Source organism: Anopheles gambiae, chromosome 2 (assembly GCF_943734735.2).
Source record: "Anopheles gambiae chromosome 2, idAnoGambNW_F1_1, whole genome shotgun sequence".
Taxonomy (NCBI): domain Eukaryota; kingdom Metazoa; phylum Arthropoda; class Insecta; order Diptera; family Culicidae; genus Anopheles; species Anopheles gambiae.
Window position 1 is genome coordinate 77,644,577 of NC_064601.1, and position 15,235 is coordinate 77,659,811.

General features: G+C 41.3%; 1 protein-coding gene across 5 annotated transcripts in view; it reads right to left on the bottom strand.

Annotated features, from left to right (window-relative positions):
* Nucleotides 1-1,676: 1,676 nt before the first annotated feature.
* LOC1274868 (coiled-coil domain-containing protein AGAP005037) overlaps nucleotides 1,677-15,235 on the bottom strand; it is a 41,612-nt gene continuing 28,053 nt past the window's right edge. For 4 of the 5 annotated variants that reach the window (XM_061663542.1, XM_061663543.1, XM_061663541.1 and 1 more), the window contains 5 exons: nucleotides 13,775-13,947; nucleotides 13,503-13,685; nucleotides 13,294-13,390; nucleotides 6,659-6,781; nucleotides 1,677-6,329 (listed from right to left, as the gene is read on the bottom strand). In XM_061663542.1, coding sequence (XP_061519526.1) covers nucleotides 5,454-6,329; nucleotides 6,659-6,781; nucleotides 13,294-13,390; nucleotides 13,503-13,685; nucleotides 13,775-13,947 — 1,452 coding nt within the window. In that variant the 3' untranslated portion in view covers nucleotides 1,677-5,453. Of the gene's footprint in view, nucleotides 6,330-6,658; nucleotides 6,782-10,243; nucleotides 10,288-13,293; nucleotides 13,391-13,502; nucleotides 13,686-13,774; nucleotides 13,948-15,235 lie in introns of all 5 variants that reach the window. The other variant, XM_061663544.1, reaches the window with a different exon arrangement.

Here is a 15,235-nt window from a genome sequence, read left to right on the forward strand (position 1 = left end):
GCAGAAACAACAGGAACAAGCAGGAACAAGCACTAACCAACTTCGCAAGAACTATTGCTTTAATGTTAATGTTCACTCGCGGAGTAGGGTTGTACACTGAATTCGAGCGCAGTTTTCACTAATTGTTTCTCGGAAGGCAATTCGCGTTCACGGTGGCGGGTATGAAAAGAAACGTTCTTTGCAACTTGCAAATGTTAATAATGGTAAATTAGTACAAGCTGATACGCACTTGTACTCGCGAATTACCTACACTTGCACTTCACAGCACTGATTTTCGTAGGATCGTGTAAGCTGATGTGCACTTACACATGCGCACGGAAATTCACTTAGGCTGATACGCACCTGAGTAAAGTAAACGTAATTTGCAAAGCACTCTACACACACGCGAATTGTCTGCTTTGCTTGCACTGCACTGCTCTTCGGTTGGATCGTGTAAGCTGATACGCACTTACACACGCACGCGAAGAAAGCTACCTAGGATGATACGCACTTAGGTATTGTGTGAGCTGATACGCACTACACACACGCGACGCAGAAACACTGTTCTGACCCGAGCGGATGATAGTGAAAGCAGATAAGCATTTGTACGCGCGATGCACAACACTATTGTCTTGGATCGTGTAAGCTGATGCGCACTTACACACGTACGTGGAAGATGTCCCTTAAGTGGATACGCACTAAGGCACTACACACGCGACGTAGACACACGGTTCTGACCCGAACGGAGATCGTGCAAGCTGATACGCACTTGCACACGTACGCGGAGAACTTTCCTTAAGAAGGTACGGACCTTAAGGAACGTGAGCTGATACGCACTCACACACGCGACGTAGAACCACTGTCCTTATCCGGTTCGAAGGACCAAATGGTGGGGGAGGGGGCGGCAGAGGGTGCAACTGCCACCGCGACTTGGCCAAGGATGGAGGAAGGGGAAGGAGGAACAAACCGGTGAAAAATTCGACCGGAATTGCCACAGGAAAGGGAAGGAATAGAACCTGACTGGTTGTTGGACGTGCCGAACTAACCAGGTCGAGGGAGGGGGAGGAAGCGACTGATCGTTGGACTATGCCGAACTGATCGGGTCAAGGGTGGGAAAAGGAGAGGAAGCGACTGATCGTTTGACTATGCCGAACTGATCGAGTCAAGGTGAGAGGGTGAGGAGGGGCCAAGGGGGGAGTGAGCAAATTGACCAACTGCGCCAGAGAGCGCCCAAGAGTGTCCAGCTGTAGCTACCCGCCAAGGACTACCGAAGGATTCTAGGGCTGTGTCGAGTTGAGGATATGAAATAAATTTCGACTCCGAACAATTTGCCTTTTTTTTCTCTCTTATCTCTTGGATTTATTTCTGCGCATCCTATGGACTAAACACAGACATGCGCTTCTAGCGATTGTTACATTTGATTACACGGTTACAATTTACATCATGGCTCCTTATCGATGGAACAGTGGTAATCTGCCATGATGTTAATTTTCGCTTCGATTGGTAATCCTGCAGGTTGCATATCTGCAGGCGGATATTTGTTACAAATCCAACAGCACCTGCGAAATATGCAACAGAAAAAAAATCCACGGCGTATAGTAAAACATCATGGTGAGATCACTCTGTCATCCTACTTGGTATTGGTTGATAGGTCATCATTTTAGCCTTGCAAGCCGTACCGTACCAAAACCGCTCCGTTGTTTTATGTGGAAGATCCTTTATTATTTTATAATAAAAATGGATAATAAGTCTATAATGCTTCTCTTGTAGAAAAAATCCAACATTCTATATTGCATACTGACTGACACAATGATCCAATGACACAAACGTGTATGTATTCGTGAGGGTGTACTGGTGTGTGTGTGTGTATATTTGTTGTAAGTGACTGCGGGTGTTTATATCATAGTCGACTAGCTAATCGCATTGTATTGTTGCTGTGTTTTCCTTCGTTTTGATGCTGAAATGTGCCTTTCCTACCCCAAACCATCACATCAGCATGAATTACCCCCATTTGCCCGTTTGCACACTTTACGCTTTCGGGGCGAGACACTAAGCTGATATCCAGATTGAAGCTGGAGATGTTCCGCTTCATCGTGCGCTAGTGTTGTCAGCTGGCGTTTCACCTGCCTTCAGTTCTGTTCTTCTGTTTGATCTGTTTGTCGTACAAAAGCTAAGTAACGTAAGAGAAGGGAAAATGAAATCGGAACATGCTTCCCAGCGCTGCGTTACTAATGTGCTAAATGCTAGCGACCACGTGTTCGAGCCAATGTTCGTGATACGCACGTGTTCGCTGTTTTTCTTTTCTTGTTATCAATATCAAACATGTTTGGCTACTATGTATATATATATATCCTTGGCACTCACTGTAGCATTAACTCCAACTACTTTTGCTGCCGCTGCTGCAAGGTTGGGGAACTTGATGGGAGTGGTGGTGGGTGAGGAAAGGATAGTCGTGTATATTATACTACTTTTGTTTTTTTTTCTTTTTAAAACGATCTCCTCCTCGCACATACTTATCATTCCCTCTGGTTTTCGCCCTATGGTTTGTTTCTTTTTCTACTAATTCTCTCTCTCTCTCTCTCTCTCTCTTTCTTTCTCTCTCTCTCTCTCTCTTTCTTTCGTTCTATCCCTATCGTGCCCTTTTTCCAACGTGAAGAAGTATGCCTTTTGAGGGTGGGAGTAAGTATAGTATGGCTTCCGTATTGCGTTCCCTCGCTTTCGCGCATTTATTTTGGCGCATTTCTATTCAACAACAATTGCGTTTGATTTATGCCTAAAACATCTTTGACACGATCGTAACCGGAGACCAGTTTAATAGTGGCGACATATTGGCACCGGTGCACAGCGTGTAGGTGTCTGTCTGTGTGTTTTGATTGTGTTTGTTTTGTGTTTTGTGTGATCGCAAACAGCTATCAAAAATGGGGAAGCTTACACGCTATAAACCTAATCAACATTCATGCATTAAACCGTCGTGATTTTTACGCACCGTGCGCTTAAGCTACGTTTTTAAGGTGTGAAATGCCGCCGGTGCACGTAACGTCGTTTCGGTGTGCAACGCAACGTGAATGGGATAAACGAACGTTTTGCGAAGTCTGTGTGTTGTTACAATAGTAAAATATGCACTTTCTGTTAAGTTCACTTCCTGTAGGGATGCGTGAGTGTCGTTCTACAGGACAAACAGCACCGAGCACGGGTGACGTTTTTTAGGCGAATAGTTTGACCCTTAGTGGAAGTGCCGTCGCACCATCGGGAAAACAAAGCGCGCGGTGTTGCTTGCGACGGCAACGTGATCGAATCGAATCACGTTGATCGATCAAAATGAATCGTGATCGATTTGGCAAGATCGACGTGCACACAATAGAACTCCGCATGTGTGCACATTGGTAGAGTGTGTGTGTGATCGTGTGTAAATGGAAGCGAATCAATTGTCGCTTGCTCACCGTGTACGATCCAGAACATTAACTGTATTAATGAATTTTAACTAGCCAATCGTGAGTGTATTAAATGTTGTTTCACTATTACCTACGCCGCTTGATCACAAATAGTTAATTTTTAACAAATAACCGACGCCATCATCACGTCATCGTGTGTGCACACCTTTCGAAACTATGAAACGGTGTGTATGGGTGTGTGTGTGTGTGCTTTTATCACTGGAATTGCATTGCACTATTACGTTCCACCACGTTTGCGTTTAAGAACTAGCGCAACGTTTACACATTTACTGAGCTGTGCTGCTGCTGCTGCTGCTGCTGCTGCTAGGAATCTAATCCCTTCCACACTGTGATCGATGTTACCAAGTGGATTTAGTATTTTAGTATGAAGGGGGTGCGCGAACTTGAACACGAATCTTACTTTTTGTGTGTTGGTTTTGCGATATTTTCGGTGCATTTCGGTTGCTCTGCCCCGTCGACTAGTACACTTATATATTCTTCTTCGTGATTTTTCGTGATTTTTCGTGATTTTTGCTGCCATGAGATTATTGTGTTTGTGTGGGTGTGTTTAATGATTTTTGTTGTTGTTTTTTTGGTAATATTCTATATACTTTCGCTTGCCTCCCTTGCCTGCTCGCATCGGAGTCTACCTGGGCACCTGGATGCCGGTGAGGTTCATCTCTAATGCAAATTAATGAATATGTAACCACATACGTCCAACACAGCACTTTGCTACCGCCCGCTACGCGTTTTTGTGTTTGTTTTGTCCAATTTTTGTCCTTTTGCTTGAGTTCTGGTGTGATACATTCGGCTCCTAAACATTTGCGGGATATAGACTAGAGTATTCTAAGTTTCACTGTTTGGTTACGGGATATACTGTGTTTTTGAGGGTCGAGGGTCGCGGAGATTGATCAGTCGGAAAAGTTCGATCGGTGTGTGTGTGTGTGTGTCTGCTTTGCATCTTCAAGCTTCTCGGGCAAGAGTAAGGGTACGATGACAAGGGGGAGCTTAATGGGCTTTTGCGAAGCTGGGAGAGAAAGATTGTGAGCTATAGTTGCTTCGTCCTTCGCTTTTGTATTTTGTGCAAACATCGAACGATGGATAACACGGCATTTATGGTTGTGCAATACACAGAGTGGTGGGGGGCACAATCTGTTTCACACTTGGTACACGTATGCGTAGACATACACGTACGAAGCGCGAATAGATATTTACGTTCATTCTGGGGGTTAGGAATACGTATGATAGTGAGTGGTACATGTTAGAGATTTGCATTATTTACGTATCAGCCACTGGACCAACGTAGAGATGATATGGCAACACAACAATATTATTACTATCGCTCCGGTGTGAACTGAACAGTTTGTAACAATCGCGTGTAAAAAAAAACATCCTGCTACGAACACACGCAGCTCGATCGCTTACTAGAGACATTTAGCTACCTTATCTGGAAATGATTTTAAAACAAAGTTGTGATTGTTATTAGCTACTTCATGTTATTAAAACGCAATTAATTTACTCTCTAACAGATATCGACGAATCTGTACTACGAAAATAAAATTGTACATTAGTGGGTTCTAAGGGTTAGCTGACACCAAGGATCTTGGATTTTTTCCCCTTCTTCTTCTTCTTCTTCTTCTATGGGCAGTGCACTAACGGCTATGCGCTTTGCGACAAAGTGAGATCGGCAACATTATGCAGCAGGATAAACTATTTGCATCATTTCATGAATTATGTGCAGAATATTTGAAAATAAAGTTAAATTGCATGGCGTTTACCGTTGCTGTTTATAATATTTGGATTACACCAAGTCAAACTCAATATTGCTGTTCGAACAATCCTATCGAAGTTTCTATAGTGGAACAACTAAACGAATATGGTTTTGATAATGCCTTCAGAAAACCGATCAAAAGCGTAAGGACAGCCGTCAACGGATGTACGACAGAACGTAATACGAACGAGTGCTGGCCCCGTTCTGACATATCTGCACTTTGGTCTACGTAGCTAGTGGAAGGGAGAAGCGAAGGATAAGAAGGATGCTGTTTACAGTATGTCCGTTTCGTAGACTTTGTTGGTGGTTTTCGTCAGGTGTGGTGGCAACGTGCCGACACTTCCGTTCGCACCGATCGCGACACCGTCCAGCGAGTTCGGCCCACCGGTCGAACTGTCGCTACCGCCTCCGTCCTGATGGTCGACGTTGTTTGCTACCGAGCCCTGCGATGGATCGAAGGGCAGCGTCGGGTCGCCGGAGCCGCCACAGAGATTCTTCATCGAGCCGCTCACGGTCATGTTGTAGCCCATCTTGAGGGGCAAGTTGGACTCGCTGCCCGTCTTCTTGATATCGTGGTTCATCGTTGTCGGCGCTAGTGGAACGGCATTCTTGCTCATCTGCTGCAGGCGCTGGTACTGCTCCTGCAGCTGGCGCTGCTTCTTCAGCAGCTCCTGGTGGCGCAGCTCCAGGGCCAGCTGGCGCTGGGAGTTGTCCGAGCAGACGGATTCGCTGCCCGAATCCGTACCCTCGGATGTGCGCTGCTGCTGCTCGCAGTCGGACAGCGTGACCGCCGGCTGCTGCTGTTGCTGGCCACGGTGATGCTGCGGCACGTGCGGACTGGTCGGGCTGGCCAGCGGGCTGCGCGAGCTGGTGCGGGGTGGGGGCGGCGGGGGCACTCGCTTGTTGTTCACCTTCGAGAGCAGCTCGGCGTTGCGTTCCGGGACGGGCGGTTTGCCGGTGGTCGGACGGGTCGGTTGCGGTGGACTCGTGTCCGTATCCGAACCGCTCGGATACGAGTGAAGCCGCCGGAGACCGACGTTGGAGGAAACGGGCTCGGAGGGGTATAGCTGCGACTGGGATATCTTTGTCGTGATGCTGTTTTGCAACGTTTGCGAACTGTCGTCTGACGTCGAATCGTCCGGTCGGTGCTGAGTGTAAGAAAATTGGGGGAAAAAATTGTTCATACACTTCGATATTGTTTGCTAAAATGCTGTCGAACATCAATGGACACATCACATCAATAAACATAAAACTAATATTGAAATAATATGATAGGTTAACAAATAGAACGAATACAATAGTAACGTTGTGTACCATAGTACCAGTATGTAAAACATTAAACATAATAGAACAATAAATAAGCACAAAAAGTGAGAAAACAAACATCAACCATCGTACACTATCACTAAATTAAAACTGAAACAACAATGAAACATCTTCACCAATTAAGTCATACTGTAACATCGTTGAAGTTTACCTCGTTCACACCGTTCGGCGGTTTAGCAAAGGTTTGCAGTTCATCTAGCAAAGCATCGAGTGCGTTTTCTGGGGCGATTCCTCCACTGGCAACGACTGTCCCCAGACGGGGACTTGGGATTGGCTGCGTTCGTGTCAACATGGGTCAACAGGATTAGAGGGTGTTGGGTTGGTGACCGTAGACAATGATTTCAAACGCGATATGGCGAACGAGCGAAGGATAACGCGTAGAATGCATTTTTGTTTTGGTTTGTTTGTGATACAATTGGGAATTGAAATCGTGAAAATATGGCATTTTTAGAGTAGACAAAATAGAGAAAGATATATAGAGAAAGAGAGAGAGAGAAAGAGAGAGAGAGAGAGAGAGAAAGGGAGAGAAAGGGAGAGAAAGGCACAAAAATGGAAGAGATAAAGAGAAAAAATGGTTCTTTAAGTTTTGTACAATTCGCTTGGGATTAAATATAGACACAGTGCTTTTCACACAGCCATATAATAAAAAAGGGAGGAAACAGCGCTAGCTAATGAAAGTAAAACAAAATACAATCAATTCAAACAAAAAATAAAATAAAATAAAACCATAAAGAACAAACATGTACCTTCATCGCAACGGTAACACAGTTAGAAGAAAGAAAAAAAAAACATTCAACATTGGAATGCAATTTTATCATTTCCAATTTATATTTTCGATCGCTTTTCAGCACCTGCAAATCATCTCCTCATTAAGGCCAATTAGGGCTCCAATTGGAGCATTATCGTTACGTGAGTGGTACTAAGCCAACATATTCAGGGATCGCATCCAATTGATAAGGGCTCGACAACACTGATATTGCACAGTTTCTAAATGCAGCTAAAACACTATAGTTACAGGGTAATAACTAAACCAAAAGTTGAAGGATGGAATCGAGCCAATATGCGGGGAAAGTGGCGGTTTCACGTTGTCAGCCAGTTTTGGGTTGTTTGTTTGGCGAAATTTTTGCCCGAATTGATAACGTTCGTCGTTCGAATGTGACGCGGCACGTAAACGGTATAATACAGCGGCAATACGATTTTAGACCAATTAAATTTACATATACATTATAGTGATGGTGGTATAGTTGTAGTGGTGATGTTGTTCGTATGTAATTAATGGAATTAATAGTGAACCGGAAACAGATCCAACGGATCATCCATTAATTGACTTCCATAGACAAAAAATAATATATATATATATATTACGTGTCTGCGTGAGGATAAGTAGCGATCTGCTGCAAATGCCTATGGGAGATGATGATTGAAAATCAATACTATTCCTTCCACTGTGTGCTGCCTCTGGGCTTGTCCCATGGTACAGTCGTCATATCGTACGACCTAACAACATGTGTCCGTTTCGTGGGTTCAATTCTTGTGTGGGGACCGAGTTGTGAGAGCAGTAGTAAAAAAATCTGTATCCTCTATTTAGCGCTCGATGCACTGAATATTAAACAGAAGTATATTGTTATCTTCAGTGTTTGCCACCTAAGTGCAACAGTTGGATACTAAAATTACGTATTTTATAATACACTCAGCGTGGTTTTGCTTCTTGTGCAGAGAAGTGCTTCTTGAATCACAATAGCTTCTTCACAACTTGAACCATTTTAACGACTTAGTGTTTTTAAACAAGAAATACATGTATGCCTTTCCTTTTTATGTTTTAAACACATTCTCAATACAGTATTAATAATAACCTTATAAATAATCCTACGCAATGAATGGCTCTTTGTTTGATGTAAGGTTACTAAACAAAACAAAACAACTTCCATAGTTCACAGTGTTTATCTCGTTCGAGAGATAGCAGCCATAAAAGGAAATACAAAGTTAAACTAAGCTTACAGCAAAAAGGGTACAACAATGCTGATCATTAATGGTGAACAGAGAGGTGAAATGGATAGTGAAATACTTTAATAAACAATCGTGTATTGTGTGTTTTAGTGTGTGTGTGTGTAAGTGTGCGTCTGTGGATGGATAAGTGGGCATGCATTATATACTAACAATCCACTACAAAACGGTTCTCTCAAAACGGTGGCCAGGGACTAACGTGAACGAGTAAAATCTTGAGGATGAGGCGATTGCGGACATTTAGTGTACCATTCCATAGCAAAACATTTTCGGAGGAGAGCAGAGTTGCAACCAAAATCAGTGAAAAATAAGAAAAAACAAGTGTGATACAGCCAACAAACTATTCGTACAGTAACAAACTATTACATTTACAAGTTAAGGAGGTTGTTTTTTTTAAATAGAAGGGATGCCAATGCGCGTCAAGTAACAAGGGGGCATACAGTTTGATAATGTTAGTTTAATATGAGTCAGTTGGTTTTTAGTAGAATTTATCATATATATAGTCCATTCTTTTATTTTCGATTTCATCGTTTGCATTACTGCTTTGTTGCGCTGTAGTGTTTTTCTGTTCACCTTTAACTTTTCAATTAGTGTTGATGGGGATGTAGTTCTGTGAGGAATTTGGAGGAAACAGAGAAACAGCGATGGTGGAAGGTGGATGTAGACGGTTGGACAGATACAGGCGGAACAGATTGGTGGTGATTGTAAATCCATAAATTAATTTGAAAACACAATAAAAACATCCACCATCTTTCATACAGTTACACAAACAGACACGTACACGCATCTTCACATACACACCCATACACCCATACACACACACACATACCAAAACAGCACACTCACATCTTATCATAGTGTATTTTAAGAATATTGTTGCGTAAAGCACGATTTGTTACGATTGTGGCGAAGGTTGCTTTTGTGGGTTTGCACTTGCGACAATCTGGTTTATGGTGCGATGAAAGTTGTAGTGAAGAAAGGTTGTGGTTGTGGTGATTGTGGTGGTTTAGAATATTCAAAGATCGAAATGGTAGAAAAAAAAACACCGAGCGCAGAGAAAATAATGCCATGAAACAATTAAGTTCATATTGCAGGACAGATTTGCTAGGTGTGTGGTAATAAATAATAATAATAAAACAATCAACTTTAGTGTGAGCTTGCGACAGCAAGCTTAAATAACTTGAATCTGAGTATAAAGGAGAAAAAATGGATTAAATAGCAATAAAAATGATAGGAACACAGAAACCAGTCGAATTACTCTTAAACATTTAAAATAGTTAAGTATCTTCCGGAGTGTAGTTTTTTAGAGTTTGGCATTTCTGCCAATTGCAACAAATAATAATTTGAATGCTAGTGTATGGTTATGTGTGTGCTTGTCAAAAATGCAGCAGATTCATTGGCAAAACATACAAGATGAGAGACCAATAGAGATATGGCTATATAGAAGAAAAAAAGGGGGAAAATCTGTGTGATGGTGGTGGTGGGTAGTGGTGGTGGCAAAGTAGAGAAAGAGAATTGATTGATTTTCGTGAGAAGATTTTGATATGCAAATTTTTTGTTGTTGCTTTTGCATTTTATATCATACGGGACATTCGTGAAACAAACGTTGAGGATTGACAAAAACAAAATAACAAAGAGGAGTAAAAAGTAATATGCGTCCAAAGAACAAAAAGGAAGAAACTATTTTTTTTTTGGTTTGGTTGTTGATTATTTAAGTAGGAGCGTAATTTACTCAGTGATCGCCTCTTTGAAGTTAGAACTCCATCGCCAGTTGAACTATAAAACACAAAATTATATGAATGCACATTTTAGCATCGATTCTTCTCGCAAAACTGTGAGTGATGGGTTCGTTGAGTTTTTGGGGGATGGGCTGGAGAAAGATGATGGAGAGTAATGATGATGGTAATGTTTTTTGGTTGGTATCACGAAGTAGGACACGAAGTAGGAAATATAGGTGACAGGCATCCCTGATATGACCATGGCTGCTCAAAAGGTAGGTGGTGCTCGACGGTACAACACCAGACCACACAATGGGCGCAATGGTCCTTGAAGGGGATCGAGCGGACACGATCGAGGAAGTTAGAAGGTGATGTACAAAAGTGGAAGGACATTAAGAAGAGAGTGTTCGAGAGCTGTACAGCGGGTATTCAGTTTCGGGATGCAGAGCGGGAGAAACAAACTTCGTCGGAAGAAACTTATGAGCAGGTATGGTGGCGATGATGCGAAGAAAGATGACTAGTTTTTTTAGCTGCCGATCGGGAACGGGAAGATAAGGAAGGGGTTCTTCTCCAAGATGCGCTAGTGAGGTTTCTGCACGGAGTTTAAACAGCTTTATAGTTTAGTATGATTCGAATTAGTTATGGCAGATTATTGTACTAGAGAAAATATAAATGCGTGAAGTTGGAGACGAATAGAAAAACACAAACAAAAAACAAAAAGGAACCGTAAAAACCAGGAATAAAGAGGAAGGATTATCGAATAAACATTTTGAATAAAATGTGCTAGAAATATATGAGTAAACGGGTGACATTGTGACATATGGAAAGTATAAAACAGAATAGCACGGACCAACATAATCTCTTGTTAAGTCAATTATTGAGTAACAGTTGTACATAGTAATCTCCTTAGCACACGATAAGCATGCAATTCTCCTCACTGAACAGGTTTATCTTTCCAAACAAAATCTGATCATAAAAATAGTTGTAAAGTATTTACTATCCACCAAAATATGTGTATGATTCGATTTGGGTTTGATATGCTATCTGTATGATATGGAAAAATAAACAACTAACATACGGACAAAAATAAAAACAAACAAAGACATAATAATGAACCTTTGCACACTAACAGACAACATTGTAAACGAATGCTATGCTAAATGTTCATAAATGGAGTTTGTAAACATCTTTAACACCATTCAAATGAGAAAAAATTGCTACACTCAATTGTAGAGAAATAAATTGAAAAAATAATTACATAAAGATAGTGTAGGAAAGCGTAGCGAGACACGCTAATCAATAAGTTTAATAAGGTTCAAATAAATAAGGTTTAGTTATAAAACACCTAGCGCCACAAACTTTATCACATGGGGCATTGAATTTGGTAGTTTGAACTATTGTTTTAATTTTCTAAATTATGCTGCGTCAATTAAAAAAAAAAATCTAATGCATTTTGAAGCAACTAAAATTCTCACAGCAGCGAGTTAGCGCACGAATGACGGACAGTGAAGGAATATTCAAACTAGAGCTACGTATGCTACATTCAAATAGAATAATTAGTTTAACCAAAAATAATATCAAATTAAATTATTACCCACTCTTGTTCATATAATTTAATTATTTATAACAAATTATGCAGACTATTGTTTTTAAGTGACGTAAATTAACAGAAATGATGCCACTTTCTACTTATTATTCTTGGTAAATATAAAAAATGTCTTCCCATGTTTGGTTAAATTATCGCTGTTGCTTCCGGTTCTTCTAGCGAGTAAAAATAAAACTAGTTGTTATTCTTACTGACGGTTTTTTTTTACAGATGAAAACATCGTACTATTAGAGTATATGTTTTAAAATTACTTATCATTCGCCGTGGAATTATAACTAGTTTCGATCAAATACCTTGTGTTAAACACGCCAAAACATTACATTGCATCAAATGATGCATAGTTGAGAAGATGGGACATGTAAATGGCATATAAATGCGTATACAGGAAATACATAATTTAGATACAGGGAGTAAGCAAGGCCATTGTTGGATGTGGTTTGGTAGACAAAGTATGAAGTATGACTGAAGTATGATTCAATTGAAAGAAATACAAACATCTAGAACCATGAACCATGAAAAACAAGTACTTAACATATTATGAATAAAGGAAAGCAGTAAAGTAATATAGATTTCGCATTGCTTTTGAAAAGAACACTCCCGTTCGCATCAGTATAACACCGATGACACAATATGCCAATAGTTTGATGTAAAAACCAGTTAAATCATGTATATGGTTGTTCCTATTTACAAATTTTGTGTACCAATCAGCCATGGAAGCAGTTTTACGTTCAATGATGTGCCATGTACTAGAGTATAATTTGTTTGTTGCACAAGTAATGGTTGTGTTGCCCTTTTCATTCTCTTCCAAAGAACTACACAAAAAAGCGGAATCCTTTAAGAGAAATACTATGCAATTGATCGCCTTTAAAGCAGGTGCGTGGATAAATTGTTACACATCAGTTATGAAAATTTAAAATTGAATAGTTTCTTCCAGTTGGAATTATTGTACGCTTGACATCTCTTTCCATTCAGGTAAAACAAAAAGCGGTACGAAAATCCACAACGCACCAATTATACATAGTATTGCCTCCGAGCTAGATGTATTACAGTAGACTAACGTCTATTATTCGTGTGAAAACTAGAGACGAACTCTGTAGTATAAAGAGACAGATAAAGTGTCAGGCAGGGCATAGATAGTGAGATAGGAATACCAAATAGGACTAATTTAGGAAGGATATTTCAACAAAGACCGTACTAAGCAGAGCGATTATGAGAGTAAAGCAAACAAAAAACAAAAGAAGGAGAGAGAGAGAGAGTGTGAGAGAGACAGAGAGACAAAGTGAAAACGAAAATATGAACTAAATTAAAGAACGAATCGAAACCAATAGCAAAGGACGGCTTCGAATGGTATTAACTAGACATGGTTTTATTGGCTATTGTTGCTGTTATTAGTTTTTAAGATAAGGGATAGAAGTGTTGCTAGTAAGTAGAGTAACAGTAGCTGATATAATTTTTTACCTTGTTCACGTTGTTATGTGTTTCCGGAGGTTTGATCGTTTCATCAGTGCCTGCCGTATCCGGAATTGGTAATCGCTGCTCTTGCACGCTTGCAAGTCTTTTGCATAGGGAAAAGTACATTTTGTATAAGTCAGTACGAAACCAACATGAAGTAACAGCCTAGCTACTACTACGAGTGTTAAATGGACAAAAAGAGGACGTTTAAATACCTTTTGAGTGTCACCAGCGTTCCGGTTAGCTTTTTACATCGCCTTAGAGCATTTTCAAGCCGATCGGGCTCATCTTTGAGAAAAGCTTCCTCCCGACAAACGTGCTCCATTTCGTTGGAAATCAGATTTCTCAACCCTTGTTGTAGCACTGGGAACCGCATCTTAAGCTCAGCGACGGTTTTACTGAAAAGGAACGTGATTTCGGTGTAGAGGGGTTGCGGGGAGCAATTCCTGGATTGATCCAGCTTAACCTGGAGCCACAGGGTCATTACCTCGCACGGCTGAGCACTAGGGCCATGTCTTCAACAGCGACCATGTTCACACGGGTTCGTCTGTTGATTACTTCGCCTCTGAGACCTTCTACGGATGATTCTAAATCGGCTAGGTCCTTTTCCAATCGAATCACTTCTTGTTTGTAGATTTCTTCTTCCCTGGTAAGATTTGTCTGTAAAGTAGCAATACAGAGTCAGTGGTAACATGTCTTTAGCTTGTTGGTTTTGTACAACTTTATTCACGCACGCCGTACAATACCGCACCGTACAATTGCATTCTCCCGCACTCGCACCGTACAATTCGAAGGATAATTCAGAAGAGAGCGATCGTCCGATCGAACACCTACTTTTATGCGCACCTGCTTTGCTCTCACGCACCTTGCTTTTCTCGGCCCTACGCTTCGTGTACTACGCTTCGTGTACTACGCTTCGTGTGCCATACTTCGTGTGCTACGCTTCGTGCCCTTATCTGTTCTAACGGTTTGTAACGCTTCCGTTATCCTATCGCTACCTTTCTTGCTGACTAACCTTTGAGGTCGGAGTCACGACAGCGATAGATGTGCTGCTGGGGACACGGACTTCCAAGCATATTTATGCCATATTGCCACCAGCGATTACACCACAGAACCCCCCACCAGTGACGGAGTCGCGATCAACAATACTAATTGTATGTCGCTGGTTGTAATTCGGTTGTAGTTTTAATTGTCCACCAAGAACCGAACACCCTTTTTTTTGTATTTTCCTTTTTGGGAGAGACCTTCCATTTCAAACGCAGGTTTTAGACGGTCTATCGAAACGGATTCATTTTTACCTTTGATTTTCACCGTGAAAAATTTTCTGCATCTCCGAACCACCTCATATGGTCCTTCATACGGTGCCTGTAGGCTCTTCTTTACTTTATCTACCCGCACAAAAACATGCTTACATGTATCCAAACCTTTTGGTATATATGTGGTTGTGCTATCATTTAGTTGGGTAGGATTTGGATCAATTCGTCTAAATGCTTCTTTTAATTTTTGGATAAAATCCGGCAGGTCTTCTATTGTTTTTGGATCAGAAGGTATGAATGCTTCGGATGGCAGCCGCAGGCTTTCTCCGTATACCATTTCTGCTGGTGATCCATTCAAAGCGTCTTTGTATGCTACGCGAATGCCCAGTAGAATCAAGGGCAGACGCGAGATCCAATGAGTAGTGTCTTCACACGCTTTTAATGCAGATTTTAAATGGCGGTGAAATCGCTCAACCATTCCGTTGGCTTGAGGGTGGTATGCGGTCGTTTTGATGTGGTTTGTTCCCAGTAATTTTGTCAGTTCTTCAAATAACTTTGATTGAAACTGTCTACCTCTATCGGTAGTAATTGTTAATGGGCACCCAAACCGTGGAATATAATTCCTAACGAACGTTTTTGCCACCGTTAATGCTGATATATCAGCCATAGGGTAACACTCCGGCCAACGAGTG